The sequence below is a fragment of the Cynocephalus volans genome, chromosome 8 (genome assembly GCF_027409185.1).
Source record: "Cynocephalus volans isolate mCynVol1 chromosome 8, mCynVol1.pri, whole genome shotgun sequence".
Classification (NCBI taxonomy): domain Eukaryota; kingdom Metazoa; phylum Chordata; class Mammalia; order Dermoptera; family Cynocephalidae; genus Cynocephalus; species Cynocephalus volans.
This window is the reverse complement of record NC_084467.1, coordinates 140800185-140817367: the sequence shown is the minus strand read 5'-3', so window position 1 is coordinate 140817367 and position 17183 is coordinate 140800185. Positions and strand designations below refer to the sequence as shown.

Here is a 17183-nt window from a genome sequence, read left to right as displayed (position 1 = left end):
ATCCGTCACTTTCCACAAATAACCTTTCACTCAGCCCAGGCCAATTAGTATTCTACACTTCCCCAGAACCCAAAACCCCCCTAACCCCTAAGTGGGAAGGCCCACGTTCTGTCATCCTTTGCACTCCGACCGCTGCTAAACTTGCCCTGCCAGGTAATCCATTTCCACCTGGCAACGAATCATTTCTGAAACACTCATCTTTCTCACCCACACCTCGCCGGCTCTCTCTCCCGAAAATTGTTTTCTTTGCGCCTCTCTCATGCGACCGCTCCTGCCGGCTGTCCCCTTAAATGCATCCCTTCCTCTCAATGCTACCTCCTCCCCACCACCAGAACACCTTAACCTTCCGGGCGTCCCTCTCTGGGAGCCCGACGACAAAGACAACAATACTCTGTTGCCCCATCACTGTCTCATCGGAAGCTCTTCCTCCCTAACTTCTCCCCCGTCTTATTGTGATCTTAACAACGACCATTCATACCCACACCGTCGCCCCACCAGGCTCTTTCTTCTGGTGCAATGGAACCCTCTCTACCTCCATCCTGCCTAATCTTACTGTCCCATGCCTTCTTGTCACCATCGTCCCTCAACTCACTCTGTACTCCAATTCAGAACTGTTCCATCTTCTTCACCCACCCTCAAGACAAAAAAGGGCCGCCTTTCCCCCAATCATGGTCGGTGTTTCCTTAACAACATCAGCGGTCGGAGCCGGACTGTCGGGAGGAGCCTTAGGACACAGTTTATGGGCGGTCGAAGACATCAATGCTAAACTTGAAGGGGCTCTGACCTCCACTGCCGAATCTCTTTCCTCTCTACAGAGACAGATCACCTCTTTAGCTCAGGTCACCCTCCAAGACCGCAGAGCACTAGACCTCCTCACTGCAGAAAAAGGAGGTACTTGCATCTTCCTTGGGGAAGAATGCTGTTACTATATCAATGAATCCGGTCTAGTAGAAACAAACATCATCAGACTCACCAACTCGGCTTCCAGCCTACGAACCACATCCAGTTCTAACCCCTTTTCCTCCTTTATCTTAAGCCCTGTCCTAACTTGGATTTGGCCCATTTTGGGACCTCTAATCATTATCCTCATAACCTGCCTTTTCTTGCCCTGTATCATTAGGTTTCTTCAAGCCCAAGTGGGAAAAATCTCTAATCAGGCCTTTAACCAGCTTTTGCTTAGAAACTACCAGCTTCTAGATACCGATGAAGCCCCGGCCTCATCTCGTGAGCGCCTCAGCCGATGCTGAAGAGACACCACCTTCCAGAGGGAACGCGTCCTACACGCCCTCGCCACCGACGCCTGGCTGCTCCCTCCAGTCTCCAACTACGAACAATGGAACCGGTGCATGTGCGACTTGTGGCTTCAAGGAACGTTTATGGACTTTTCCCCTTTTGAAATGACTTGTTTCTCCACCCTCCTTTGGGGTTTCATAATCGGTATTTATGTACCTTCCTCCCTTTGCCCCCCCACAACGCCCCAGTTCAGCAGGAAGTAGTTCGATGACTTCAACGTCCCCTTTCCTAAAACAAGAAAAAGGGAGGAATGTAGGGACCCAAATGCCCCAAGGGATCACACCCCATCACATAAGCCCTTCTCGGCCACACCCCATCATGGCGCTGGTGGCCCTTGTCTTCCGTATTCTCCTTCCCGCCGGCGCGAATTACACACCAATCAGCTCCCCCCAAACCCCATGCGGTATGCTAAGTAGGGATTGTATTTTAAGCCAATCAGCTTTCCCCTTAAAGCCCTATATATGTGTGTGTGCTGCCTCATAAACGGGCTCTCTCCAGTGGATCGGCAACTGGTGTCGACTCGTCCTTTCAGACTGCCCCTCACATAAAGAGCAAACCCAGCAGTATTTTGTTAACAAAGCTGTACTTTTTAGTTGTTGAGAACAAGTGTGCTTCAGGTACCTATTTTTCCAACTTCCCAGTGGGGGCAGAGGAAGTCAAATACACACGCCATCCAGTCGCTTTTCAGGAAAAGCATAGAAGGAGCACAGAGCCCGCAGCACTGACACGTACAGAACCCATCAGGCATCTTATAGGAATGTGTGCAGTCAGCTCCTGGGAAGGACTGACGGCTCCCTGAATTCTTGGGCTGGATTTGGTGAGCACTAAAGGAACGGGACTCGTGAAGGGTTGGGAGAGGTTTCTGCAGTGGTTGGTCAGTCAACCTAACGTACCTCAGTTTCCAGCCCAAAGTCAAATTCCACGATGGAAATAGAGCCAGCTGGTCCGGACAGCCGGGGATGTCTAGGAGGGAAGGAAAAGTGATAGGTGAGTCAATGAGAGGTGATGAAGGGTCGCCAACACACAGACGGGGCGAGGGCAAGGGGGCCGCTCCCGAGGGTCCGGGCCGCAGTCCGGGCACGGCGGACCCCCGGCGCCCCTCACGGTGAGGCTGACCCTCGGCCCAGCCGCGTCCCGCTCTCTGTGCCCGAATCAGGTGCTGCAGAAGCTGCGGCCACCACGGCACTGACGAGGCACTGGCGACTGTTTCCAAGGAGCCTGCACCAGCTGGGGTTCTAGAACCCACGCTGGGTCCTGGCTCGTGGGGCCGGGGGATGGGCGGCGCATGGCCCCGAGAGCGCGTCCCTTCGGCCCCAGTCACTAAGGCCGGCCTGTGGCCGGACACTGGAAGAGCCTCTTGGAGTTAATAGTATAATTTGATGTCTTTGCATTGATCTGTCCCAGGAAGGATGCCTCAGGGTGTGTGTGCATATGTGCCCACATGTGTGCATGATCTGTGCATGCGTATGCATGTGTGTGCCCACATGTGTGCATATGTGCGTGCGTGCGTGCCATAGATATCCACTCAGCATTTGTTCACTGGGATTATCATCTTCCAGCAGGACTGCAGCCGTATGCGTTGCAGCACACTTTGTTTCTATGTCATTTTTCCTATGATAGGTAGCAAATTGTTTGAGTTGATTTCCATGAGTGCTGATTGATTTTCACCAAACCATTTTACCTCTTTCAGTCTCTTCCTTTTGTGACTTTTGGCAGGTAGTTGCAGACTTAACAATTGTCTCTCTCTCCAGGTGCCTCAAAATGTCCTTATTGTCTTTGTGTCATTTGAAATCACAGCTAATCAGCAGGTGGATGAAGGCAGGTGTTTTTATATCTGTTCTCCAGATAGGGGTCAGTGGCGTTAGCGGACCTGTCCCGGTTCCCGCAGTTCACAGGTGGCACAGCTAGGGTGAGAAGTCAGGTTTTCCTCCTGCAAGCCTCCTTCCCTGTTTTGTGCACAGAGAGGTGTCTGTAACACACTGTTCAGTGACAAACCCATGCTGACTCGTATGTACATGGTAGGTGTGTTTTAATATGTACACACATACACAGAAAGGTCTAGAAGAACATACTCCAATCTGTTGAGAAAAGGTCACGGGATGGGATTAGAATGAAGGAGGAGTAGATATTTTGCTTTTTTAGTTTATGTTCATTTGTAAGATTTCCGTTTTTTGCAATAAATAATGAGTTTTATCATTTTAAAATGAATAATTATGAGCAGTGAAGGAGTAAATGGTGTATTAGTGTCATTGGTTTCTGTCTATAATTTTGTGTTTCTCTCTGGGTGTTCTTTTAAGTTAGGAAACGCTGAGGGGTCATTAGGTGGTTTGACTCATTGTTAGGCTGACGTTCTTATTGACTGTTATTGTGTCATGTGAATGATCACAGTTGCATCGTTACAAGCAGACTGCCAGATCCTGTGTATCTCAGATGACTTCGTCTGCCGGGAATGTCTGAATACCAGGGGCACACCTCCAGCTGCGGGCCTCAGCTCCCTTCGGCGCCTGCACGCCTGGCTTTGCACTGGAGTGGAAAACGCTGTGTTGGAGCCCAGCTCTCCCCATTGGGGCTGCCCCTGGCTCTGTGCCTAATTGGGGAACCGGTGAGAGGGGAACTACTGAAGCACTGACAAAAGGAGAAATCTTCCAGTCTATCAGAAGCTGAAACTCTACCCTGTTCTCTAGATTGCCAAAAAGCCATTTTGATTCTATACTTGTCTAAGTGTTCCCAAATCCTTCTGTGTTCATTCTTAGGCATTCCCAATCACCAAGTCCTATTTAAAAGTTTTCATTGCTTAATGTGGAATCCAAGAGACGCTTTATTTTCTTTCTTCAACTGGCTTAAATAGACATGGACGTTAAAAGTCGGAAGCATTCAATATTCATGCTTAAATGTATTATGCTTTCTCTGAGCAACAGTACTTAATCTATTTGCCAAAGAATAGCATTTGTCTGTTGCTTTTTCAGTTTACAGTTCTTTCTTCATCATTCTAGGTTTCCCTCCCCGCCCCCCCCCTTTTTAAATCTTAAGCAGAAACTGAAAATCTTTGCCTGGAGATATTCGAGCCTTGTTCACACGGTATTTAATCCCACTGGATCTTCTTACCAATTTATAAAATTTCCCCTTTACTCATATTAGCAACAAAATGCTTCTATAAATACCAGATGTGAACCGATTAGTATCACTAGGGGTCAGAGAGAAAGATTTATTAACTTCCAATTACTTGAATTAGTGTCAGTGTTCAGTGCTTCAGTGAGCCTACTGATTTCAGTGCTGTTTGCTTCTTTGGGGCTTAGCAGATGCTTTGGGGAAGTAAAGGTTAATGACTTCTTTCAAATGAAATGTATTCTAGGGCAATTTATGAATCTTTGTATGTGGCTGTATATCATATTCAAGAATAACTACACTTCTCTCTGAGTGTAATGTATTGTGTTTCCTTTGATGCATTCAGACTTTTCTCTTTATCTTTGACTTTCAAGTTTGACTATAGTGCGGACATTTTTGTATTTATTTTAGTTGGTGTTAGTTTATCATTTTGTATCAGCAAATATCTACCTTTCATCAAATTTGGAGAAATCTTGGCCACTGTTTCTCTAAATTTTTTCCTGCTCCATTCTTTTTCTTTTCTCTCCCTGTTATCCCATTTACATGTATGTGGGATTTTTTAAAAAATCATATAGCAAGTCTCTGAGGCTCTGCTCATTTTTTAAAATTATTTTTCTCTTTGCTGTTCACTTTGGATGATTTCTACCATCAAGTTCACTTTTTCCTCTGTAATTTCTGATTGTGTTGCATTCCAGTATATTCAGGCAGTCGCTTTTTGTGTCATGTCCAAGTTCTATAGTTGTTTTCCGCTGGAGGATCAGCCACTAGAGTTTTAGTCTATCATGTCTGAAAGTGGAAGTTCTGCCCTATGTATCTGGGACTTTGAATTTTGAGAGTCATTTCTTGCCCTGGTTAATACACTAGGCTCCTAATCAGTCCCTGTCCCCTACCACCTACTGTCAACACCTCAGTCAGTCAGAGTGACCCTATGAAAACATAACAGGAGCCTCTAATGTTTCCCTGTTTTACATAGAGTAAAACCAGAAATGCTATGTCCTACTCTGCCTTTCCTTGGCTTCCAGGTCACACACTTATGCTGGTTTCTATCCTCCCTTTCTGACCACTCATTCAACGACTCATGTTTCCTCTAATCCGCAAAGGTAGGTCCACCCTAAAAATATGGTTCGATGTTAAACTTCTACAACAGGGCATTGGATAGGGTTTAAATTCCCAGGAATAGGAGACCGGGACCCAATGCTAAAGGCAAAGAGGACTTAACCCCTACTTTTCAAGAAAGCTGCAGGCAGCACTGACTTAAGGAGGGTTAAGGGCTTTGGGCTCGGGGCTCGCTTGAACCTTCCTCGCGCTCGAATCCGCCCAGCTTTTAATAATAAACGCAGAGTAAAACTAGAACCTGCTTTTGCACAGGTTCTAGCTACCACTGTCAGAGGGAGGGGCTGATTTCACTTTCCTCCCAGTACCTGAGCCCTCCAGCGCAGATGCTGCAGAGGGCAGGGAAGCGGAACCCAGACATGGGCGCCCCTGCTTCCGGCCGGGCGCAAGTCGTGGTGCACCACGCGTGCGCCCTGCGGGCCGGCATGGAGGAGCGCGGCGATGCCGAGCCGACCGCCGGCTGCAGCAGTCTGGGCCCGGTCGGCGTTCGCAGCGGCGGCGGAGCTCCCTCGTGGGTCCCTGAGGACGCCTGGATGGGCACCCACCCTAAGGTGAGGAGGCGCAAGAGGAGCCGGGCGGCGGTCCAGCCCCCGGCCGCAGGCGGAGCTCCCAGGCCGCGCTCCCCTTCCGACCGGCCGGACAGCCGAGGGTGCGGTGGGTGGCGGGGGCCGCTGTGCACTACTGCCAGCCTCAGGCAGTATCGTTTCTGTTTGTTTAGACGTGTTGAACGATCGCTCTGACACCTTCCCCAGCCCCTCACCAAAGCCATCCTTAAACTGAAGGCAAAACATTAAAGTCTCCTCAAGCTGGAGACCGCCAATGAGCACTCCACCAATACCTGAGTTTTGTTGTTTAGATAGAGGTCGTTTGGGGGGGGTGAATTTCTTTAATTCTCACATTAACCATACAAGACAGTTTGTGGGCCATAATGAACTAGGAGTCCGTCATGTTAGAGGTTTAGGTACAGTCACGTTTACCTTAGCCTTGGACCCAGAGTGTGCATCATGATTTTGCACAGGTGCAGATTCCTAATTTATCTGATTTCTTGGAAAGTTTGAATAGGTTCTTGCCTAAAGCAGAGCTACTCACATTGTGAGTATATTTTTCTGTATTCACATCAAGGGAGGTAAAGATGATTAGTCCCTTGCTTGCTTCTGCTTGGGAAATTGCTGCCTTGTACCAGTAATGTCCCAAACAGTGAATGGACAGTGAGCAGAGATGTGGATTTTGTAAGAATCTCTGGGACTGGTCTGGTACTTTAATAGAATTGCACTCTTCTATTTGAGAACAACAATTCATAATGATCTGAAAACAGTCAAGAAAGGTAAAATTTTATAGATATAAGTCTGAAAAGAATTAAGCCTTCTTCGTCTTCTCACTTGATTTTATCCTCCTGCTCTGTCCCCTTCATCTTCCCCCAACAAGTGAGAAAAAGAAACAATAGCATGGAAGTATTATTTAGTACCATAAAAAGAAAACAACATGGCAGGGTAGCATAGTGGTTAGGAGCATGAACTCAAAGTCAGACTCACTGAGTTTGAATCCTGGTTCTGTCACTTACCAGCTTTGTGATTTGGGCCAAGTGGCTCCATCTCATTACACCTAGTTTCCTCACCTGAATAACAGGGATAATAATAGTATTTGCCTTGTAGGGTTATTACAGGATTAAATCAGTTAATATTTTTGACATATAGAAAGCACTATGTAAGTATTTAATAAATGAAACACCAATAACACATTTTTAAAGCCTCATCGAGATTTGGTGTTGCTATTCAGTTTTCATGCTTGTAGATTTTTTTTTCTCTTTGAAGTTAATGGCTGTGTAGATCATGACCACCAAATCTTCCCTTTTGATTATTCTTCCTGAATTGATTTTTAAAAACCAGAAAAGAAATAATAGTGAGTGAGTGTTTTTCCAGTCCAATTTTTTTGTTACTCAATTTGGAAATTACTTAGTTTCATCCAGTAAAATGGTATCAGATTTGTCATTCTCACACAGCACTTATGTTATTCTACTGCTTAGAAATCCTCAGTGTTTCCTTATGGACAAAACTCAGACTTTTAGTTTGGCCACCAAGACCTTATAATCTGGCCTGAAATTACGTTTTGTGTCATTTTCAAACACATTTGAGGCTTCAGGTAGACAACTAATAATACCCCTATTCTCCTGCACCTGTACACTTACGGTGAAACGCATGGGGGAATGTGACTTCAGATCTGCCCCCACGCAAGTCTGCCAAAACCTCATCTCTGCATTAGCCTTGCTTATCCACCTAGTCACTGATGTAGCTAGACAGTCTCAGGCTTTCCCTGCAGGAGTAAGCTGCTGAAAAATGTTCCCTTATGCTGACCAGCAAGTCTGAAAGAAGGAGCACCTTGCTTAGTTCCTTCTTTAAAATCCAGCAATTAAATAACTCCCTACTCTTGAGTGAAAAGGGGTGAGGAGAGAGGCTAGGGATGGTATTCTAGCAGACTTTCTCTTCCATGCAAATAAGAGACCAGGGAAATAGAAGCTCCCCACCAACATGTCCCAATGAAAATCCTATTAAAAAATGTCTCTATTCCTGGCAGATAGGTTTCTTTATAGGCCCTTAAATATGTGTGGTTTATTCCCACCTTTGTGTGATTACCCACACTATTATTCTACTTCTCCATTTACTCAAATCATGTCCTTCAGGGCTCAATTTGCATCCCACTTCTGCCATGAAGCATTCAGCAACCAATCTCCCTGAGTAAAGCTCCTCTGACCTGTTGGGTTCTGTGTTTTTATTCCACTCACATGGTTTTTAATCACTTAATGTCATCTATTGTTATTTGCCTAATAATTGTAAGTATGCATGTGTTTATCCTAACAATTGCAAATTCTTTAGAGGTAGAGGTCAGATCTTATATTGCTTTTTAACTACCGCTATTACCTAGAAGAGATATTTAATGTATACTTGTTGATTGAAAGAAATGATTAAAAGATTCTTCCTTCTCTATTTGACAATTGCATTTTGATTTTCAGTACTTAGAAATGATGGAATTAGATATAGGAGATGACACCGAAGTCTGCATAGCATTCTTGGCTTACCTGGACCTCATGGAGAGTAAGTCATTTGTTTATATTGTTTTGTTATTGGGGCTGTGGTATGAGTTTGGGGGATTGAGTTGGGGTATAGCATCGTTGGCATTATATTAAGCAATTATTTATGCATTTGCTATTAATTTTGTCAATTTTGTAATTTCTTCATTTATATTGGGAATTACTTTGTAACAGAAAATACTAGAAAAGTAAAGAGAGGCGGTGGCATTATAAGTGGTGTTTGCTCAACTGAGTATTAGGTAGAAGTTTGGTATTTTTATCTTTTGCTTTTGATGAACATTATTGTCCATTCAATGATGCTCTTTCAGGTAAAAGTTGGCATGAAGTAAGCTGTGTGGGATTACCAGAACTCCAGCTCATCTGCCTTGTTGGTACAGAGCTAGAAGGGGAAGGGTTCCAGACTGTGGTGCCTGTACCCATCACTGCTTCCCTCAGCCATAACAGGTGAACTGGTGATTTTGGTCTTTGTTTAACAGATTAGTTCCTTTTCTGAGTAAAGCACTAGGAATCATTAAATTAAAGGTAGTAATATAACATTTTTAAAGGAATTTGGGGTACAGGGATCATAGCTTTACTCTTGGTCATTTGAGGAATTAAGTATGAGAGTTCAACAAGTATTTATTTAACACTTAGAGAAAGAATAAATGGTAGAAATTCTATCCTTAAGGAAACAGAAAATATTTATATTCTTGGTAAGGAGGCAAGCCATTACATTTGAAACAACATATATTGTAAGGTATACAATGTGATACCAATCATACCTGCTATAGGAATTGGTGAAGAGCATGATTAACATGCAAATTGAAGTCAAAGAAAGCTTCATGCAGCTGTGGGACTTTTAAAAATTTTTTGTTCTTTAATATATTTTTAAGATTTAAATGAATTATTTTTTGAATTGAAACATAACTGATTATACATATTTATGGGGTACAAAGTTGACTTATCAGTATTTGTAGACAGTATATGATGATCAAATCAATATTATTAGTATGTTCATCATTACAAGTAGTAATAATTCTTTGTGTCCCTTACCCAATTACTTGCTAACACCCATCCCTCTCCCCCTTTTTCACCTCTAGTAACTATAGGTCTGTTCTCTACTAAAAATTTGACATTTTATTGTTGTTTTCTGTCCTTCTTCCTTCTTCCTCCCTCCCTCCCTCCCTCCCTCCCTCCCACCCACCCACCTACCCACCCACCCACCTACCCACCTACCTACCTACCTACCTACCTACCTACCTACCTACCTACCTACCTACCTACCTACCTACCTACCTACTTATGAGTGAGGACATGTGGTATTTCTCTTTCTTTGCCTGGCTTATCTCACTTAACAATTTTCTCCAGGCTCATCAGTGTTGCTGAGAATAGCAGATTTTCATTCTTTTTTATGGCTGAGTAGTATTCCATTGTGTATGTATACTACATTTTCCTTATCCAATTGTCCATCGATGCACATTTAGGCTGATTCTATATCTTGGCTGTTGTATATAGAGCTGGGATGAACATGGGAGTGCAGATATCCCTTCAATGTGATGATTTCCATTCCTTTGTGTATATATTCAGAAGTGGGATTGATGGATTGTGTGGTAGATCTATCTGTTGTTGTTTGAGAACCCTCTGTACTGTTTTCCATAATGACTGTTCTAATTTACAGTCTCACCAACAATGTAGAACAGTTCCCTTTTCTCCACATCTTTGCCAGTATTCATTATTGTCAGTCTTTTTGATAATAGTCAGTCTACCTGGGGTGACTCAATGTGGTTATCTAAATGCAGTTATTATCTCAGTGTGTTTTTAATTTGCATTTCCCTAATGCTTAGTGATGTTGAGCATTTTTTCATGTATCTTCCTTTGAAAAATTTCTATTCTGCCTTTGAAAAATATCTATTCAACTGCTTTGCCTATTTTTTAATTGGATTATTTGGGGGTTTTTTGACTGTGAAGTTGTTGGAGTTCCTTGTATATTCTGTATATTAATTCCCTATTGGATGTATAGTTTGCAGATATTTTCTCCCATTCTGTAGGTTATGTTTTTACTCTGTTGATTGCGTCCTTTGCTGTGAAGAAGCTTTTTAGTTTGATATAATCCCATATGTTTGTTTTTTCTTTCATTGCTTGTGCTTTGGGGGTCATATTCATAAAGTCTTTGCCCAGTCCTACATCCTGAAATGTTTTCTTCTAGGAGTTTTATAGTTTCAGGTCTTATACTTAAGTCTTTAATCCATTTTGAGTTGATTTTGATAGATGGTAAGAGGCAAGGGTCTAGTTTCATTCTACTGCACATGGATATCCACTTTTCCCAGAACCATTTACTGAAGAGGCTATCCTTTCCCCAATGTATGTTCTTGGTGCCTTCTCTAAGATCAGTTGGCTGTAAGTACCTTGGTTGATTTCTGGGTTCTCTATTCTATTCCGTTGGTTGGAGTGTCTGTTTTTATGCCAGTACCATGCTGTTTTGGTTACTATAGCTTTGTAGTATAGTTTGAAGTCAGGTAGTTTAATGCCTCTGGTTTAATTCTTTTTTGCTCAGGATTGCTTTGGCTATTGAGGCTCTTTTGTTTTTCCATATTAATTTTAGGATTGTTTTTCTATTTCTGTGAAGAATGTCATTGGTATTTTGAAGGAGATTGCATTGAATCTGTAGATTGCTTTGGGTAGTATGGATATTTTCACAACATTATTTCTTCCAATCCATGCTCTTGGCATGTCTTTCCATCTTTTGGTGTCCTGTTTAATTTCTTTCAACAGGGTTGTGTAGTTCTCATTGTAGAGATCTTTCTCCTCTTTGGTTAAATTTATTCCTAGGTCTTTTATTCTTTTGGTAGCAATTGTAAATGGGCTTGCTTTTTTGATTTCTTTTTCTGCTTGTTTGTTTTTGGTGTATGAGAACACTACTGATTTTTTTTTGTATCTGCAATTTTACTGAATTTATTTATGAGCTCTAGAAGTTTTTTGTAGAGGTTATGGGTTTTTCCATATGTGGAATTGTGTCTTCTGCAAACAGTGACAATTTAACTTCATGTGTTCCAATTTGGGTGCCCATTATTTCTTTCTCCTGCCTGATTGTTCTGGCTAAACTTCCAACACTGTGTTGAACAAAAGTGGTGAGAGTGGGCATCCTTGTCTTATTCCTGTTTTCAAAGGAAAAGCTTTCAGTTTTTCCCCATTCAGGATGATTTTGGCACTGGGTTTGTCATATATTGCTTTTATTGTGTTAAGATACTTTCCTTCCATACCTAATTTGTTGAGGGTCTTTATCATCAAGGGATGCTGAATTTTGTCAAACATCAATTGAGATAATCATATGGTTTTTGTCCTTGTTTTTTTAATGTGGTATATCACATTTATTGATTTGCATATGTTGCACCATGCTTGCAACTCTGGGATGAATCCCACTTGATCATGGTGTATAATCTTTTTGATGTGCTGTTGTATTCTGTTTGCTAATATCTTATTGAGGACTGTTGTGTGTATGTTCATCAAGGATATTGGCCTGTAGCTTTCTTTTTTTGTTTTGTCTTTGTCTGATTTTGGTATCAGGGTGATGTTGGCCTCATAGAATGAATTTGGAAGAATGGCCTGTGTTTCGATTTTTTTTGAATACCTTGAAAAGGATAGGTGTTAATTCTTCTTTAAACGTTTGGTAGAATACAGCAGTGAAGCCATCTGATCCTGGGCTTTTCTTTGTTGGGAGACTGCTGATTACTGCATCAATCTTATTGCTTGTTGTTGGTCTGTTCAGGTTTTCTGTTACTTCTTGGTTCAGTCTTGGTAGTCTGTATGTGCCAGGAATTTATCCATTTCCTCCACGTTTTCAAATTTATTGGCATAGGGTTGTTCATAATAGTCTCTAATGATTCTTTGTATTTCTGGGTATTGGTTGTGATGTCTTTTTCATTTCTGATTTTTGTTATTTGGGTCTTCTCTCTTTTTTAAGTTGGTTTGGTCAACGGCTTGTCTATTTTCTTTGTCCTCTCAAAAAAACAACTTTTCGTTTCATTGATTTTTTTGTATCATTCTTTTGGTTTCTATTCATTTAGTTTGCTCTGATCTTAAGTATTTTTTTCTGTCTGCTAGTTTTGGGATTAGATTGCTCTTGTTTTTCTTTGAAATTTAAAATTAGGTCAGTTTGAGATTTAACATTAGGTTAGCTTGAGATTTAATGTTGGGTTGTTTATTTGAAGTTCTTTGAGATTTAACATTAGGTTATTTATTTGAAGTCTTTCTGTTCTTTTGATGTAAGCACTTATTGCGATCAACTTCCCTCTTGGTACTTGATGGAGTTTGGATGTGTTGTCCACACCAAAACTCATGTGGAAATTTGATTCCCAATGTGGCAATGTTGGAAACTGATTGAGTCATGGGGGCAGATCCCTCATGCATGGATTAGTGCTCTCCCTGGGGGAGGGGGGATTAATGAGTGAGTTCTCACTCCATTAGTTCCCACCGGAGCTGGTTGTTTAAAAGACTCTGGGACCTCCCCCCACTTGCTTCCTCTTGCCATGTGATCTGCTTGTACCTGCCAGCTGCCTGCCGCTTTCCACCATGAGTAGAAGCAGCCTGAGGCCCGTGCCAGATGCAGCTGTCCCAGAATTGTAAGCGAAATAAACCTCTGTTCTTTATAAATTACCCAGTCTCAGGTATTTCTGTTATAGCAACAGAAAACAGACTAATACAGTACTGCTTTTGCAGTATCTCATAGGTTTTGGAAAGTTGTGCTTGTATTTTCATTCACTTCAAGGAATTTTTTGATTTCCTGCTTTATTTCTTCTTTAACCCACTGGTTGTTCAAGAGCATGTTGTTTGATTTCGGTGAATTTGTATCATTTCTACAGTTTCATTTGTTGTTAATTTCTAATTTTATTCCATTGTAGTCTGAAAATATGCTTGATATGATTTCAATATTTTAAAATTTGTTGAGACTTAATTTGTGACCTAACATGTGGTCTGTCCTGGAGAATAATCCATTTGCTGATGAGAAGATTGTATGTTCTGTCGTTATTGGATGAAATGTTGTCTATATGTCTGTCAAGTCCATTTGATCTAAGGTGCTGTTTAAATCCAATATTTCTCTGCTGATTCTTTGTCTAAATGATCTGTCCAGTGCTGAGAGTGGCATGCTCAAATCTCCAACTGATACTATGTTGGGGTCTACCTTTCCCCTTAGATCCAGTAATATATCTAGGTGCTCTGATGTTGGGTGCATATATATTTATGATTGATATATCTTCTTGCTTCATTGATCCTTTTATCATTATGTAATGTCCTTCTTCTTCTCTTTTTATAGTTCTTGGTTTGAACTCTATTTTATCTGTTACAGGTATGACAACCCCTTTTTGTTTTTGGTTTCTGCTTGCATGGAATGTCTTTTTCCATTCCTTCACTATTAGTCTGTGTGTCTTCATTGGTGAAGTGTGTTTTTGTAGGCAGCATATAGTCAGGTCTAGTTTTTTATCCATTCAGCCAGTCTATATATTTTAGTTTTTTAATCCATTCAGCCAGTCTATATGTTTTAAGTGAGGATTTTAGTCCATCTATATTCAGAGTTGTTACTGAAAGGTATTACTTTATTCCTGCCATTTTATTAATTTCTGTATAATTTTATATTTCTTATGTTCCTTTCTTTCCCTTTCATTGTTTATCTTTGCTGTTGGGTGTTTTTTTGTAGTGATAAAATACATTTTCTTCCTCTTTCTCATTTGTGTATCTGTTCTGCTAGTGGTTTTTATTCTTTCTCGTGTGTTTATGGTGACATATATCTCTCTTTTGATTCCAGATGTAGGGCCCCTTTGAGGATTGTTGAAGGGCCAGTCTTGTCATGATGAATTCCCACAGTTTTTGTGTATCTGGGAAAGATGCTATTTCTCCTTTATTTCTGAAGGAAAGCTTTGCTGGATATGGTATTCTTGGTTGCCAGTTTCTTTTCCTTCAGTGCTTTGAATATGTCATCCCAGTCTCTCCTGGAGAGAGAGTCAGTGTTTTGTTGAGAAGTCTGCCGTTAGCCTGATGGGGATTCCCTCATAGGTAATTTGACTCTTTTCTCTTGCTGTTTTAGAATCCTTTCTTTGTCTTTGACTTTTGATAATTTGACTACAGTGTGTCTTGGGGAGGTGCTTTTTGGATTGAATCTGTTTGAGGATCTTTGAGCTTCTTGAATCTGAAAGACCATCTTTCTCCCAATATTTGGGAAGTTTTCAGCTGTTATTTCATTAAATAGGTTTTTAATATCTCTTCCTTTCTCTTCCCCTTCCTGCATACCTATAATACAGATGTTTTATACTTCAGGTTATCAGAAAGATTTTGCAGTTTTTCTTCATTTTTTATAATTCTTTTTTTATTTTTTATTTTTTTGGTCCAACTGTGTTAGTTCAAAAAGCCTGTCTTCTAGTTTGAAGATTCTTTCTTCTTCTTGTTCTAGCCTGCTGTTTAGGCTCTCAGATTATTTTTTATTTCTTTGAATAAATTCTTCAGTTCCAGGATTTCCACTGATTTTTATTTTATGGCTTGTATCTCTTTGTTGAATTTTCCGTAAATGTCCTCAGATTTCTTTTTGACTTCACTGTGATTTCTATTTATTTTTTCATCCATCATTTTGAGTTTCCTTAGTATTGTCCTTTGGGATTCCTCCTTAGGCAATTTGTCAATTTCCTGTTGTTTGGAGTCTGGTATTGGAGAATTTTAGTCTTCTTTTGTGAGAGTCAAGCTTCCTTGTTTTTTCATGTTTCTCATCTGGGCATCTGGTTGTGTAGTCACTTCTTTCAATTCTGGGAGTGGCTTTTGAAGGGGAGACTGTTTCTTATAGAAGTATTCTATATTGACAGTTAGTTGGGCACTTGAAGTTTGGATCTGGGTCAGTGTGGTAGTGCAGCCTTCATTGCAACTTCTTCTACTGTTTTCAATCTTAGAGTTGTCTGTAAGTGCCATGGCCTAGGTGGAAGGGCCTTTGGCAGTTTCTTGTTGGGGTGGGTTTGTTGTCAGGGTGGGTGGTCCGCTGTCAGCCAGTGGGTAGATGTATACTGTTACAGCAGTTCCTGGGAGGTCTGTACAGGGCCACTGGCTCAGCTGTTGAGCCTGGAGCAAGCCTGTGAGAATGATGCGGGACCCAGTGGCTCTCTGAAGGTGTGCTGTAGGAAGAGAAAGCTGCTACCCAATCGCTGTTGAGCCCCATGTGAGCCTGCAAGGGTGCAGCTGAGCCCAGAAGCATCCTACCTTGGGGAGGAGGAGGAGGGTGTTGTGTTAATCCAGGGGTCTAAGTCACTGGGGTCTAAGTCACTCTGTCAGAGGCTCCAGGCAGCCTGTGCTCTGACCCTGCCAGTGCCCAAGTGAGCACCACAAAATGCAGGCAGTGCCTCTAGACAAAGGGACCCAGGCTGGCTGGGTTCAGCACACAGGTCTAGTCTTCAGGTACTTGAGATTGTGGCCCTATCGGTGCCTGTGGGTGCCTGTGGAGGGTCCCAGTGGGAGTCAGGGCTGCCGCCGAGTTAGTTGTGGACCAAGTAGTTTGTTGTAGGTTTAGCTTCCACAGGTCATGCAAGGCAGGTGATGAATGTGGGGACTCGCTACTTTTTAGTTGATTTCCCGCTCAGTAGGTCTGCTTGCCAGCTTGGGGGGGAGTAGGTACTGAGTGAGTTCAGGTGTGGGTTCCAAAAAGACTGGGGATCCCCCCAAGGCAGGAATCACTGGCGTTTGTGGCGGTGGGAGGAATAGCCGGGGTCTTTTCCACCCTCCTTTCTCTCCGCCTGGTTCTGGGTGGGTCCCCATAGCAGGGCTAAGGCTGGATGCCCTGCTCTTCGCTGTCCTCTACGCGCCATTCCCTTCTTCTGTGTTTCACAAGAATCTCCTTACTCTCCTGGTGCTCTGCACTGTGTTTCCTCCGGTTCCAGTCAAAATATACTTGTCTGTTGTTTTGATCTCTTTTTATGGGGAGGGGGCTAGCGCCATACCTCTCTAGGCAGCCATCTTAGAGGGAAAAAAACTTTTAAGATTTTTAACTAATGCATTTCTTTTTTTTGGTGGGGGGAGGTGGCTTTTTTATAAATCTTAGGTGCACAAAATTGGATTAAACATATCTTTGTTTCATGACTTACTCTCATTCTTAGTCCATGCCTGGCTTTTATTTATTTAGTTAGTTGGTTATTTTTAATAATGTGGCAAGTATCTCTGAACCCACCACCCAAAACAAGCTAGATACTTAACAATTACTGGGATCTAATCTTATGGGACCCCTCCTTTCCCTGCTTCCACTGACCTATGGTAACTGTCATCCTGAATCCCATATTCACTGGGAATTGTTTTATTTTAGAGGTTTTTATCTTTTTAAAAGATATGCAGTCTTTTTGAGGCTCACCTTATGTACTGGAAATTATATTGCTAAAATTAATTCGCTATTGTGCATTATTTAGGCTGCTGCATATTCCATAGTGTCATTGTACCTCAGTTTTCACACCCACTCTCCTGATGATGGAGTGTTACTAAAAATATTCAACTGTAGGAGATAATTTCAAACTATTTCCAAAGTGGTTGCACCAGCAGTGTAAACAGGATCCATTGGAACTGTATCGTCTCCAAAATTTGGTAGTGTCAG

At 42.1% G+C, this 17183-nt stretch overlaps 1 protein-coding gene across 1 annotated transcript in view; it reads left to right on the top strand.

The window, feature by feature from the left end:
* Nucleotides 1-5936: 5936 nt before the first annotated feature.
* Nucleotides 5937-17183, top strand: part of LOC134384790 (procollagen galactosyltransferase 2-like) — an 83917-nt gene continuing 72670 nt past the window's right edge. Inside the window, exons 1-3 of the mRNA XM_063106550.1 lie at nucleotides 5937-6062; nucleotides 8519-8600; nucleotides 8905-9040. Coding sequence (XP_062962620.1) covers nucleotides 5937-6062; nucleotides 8519-8600; nucleotides 8905-9040 — 344 coding nt within the window. The remainder of the gene's footprint in view (nucleotides 6063-8518; nucleotides 8601-8904; nucleotides 9041-17183) is intronic.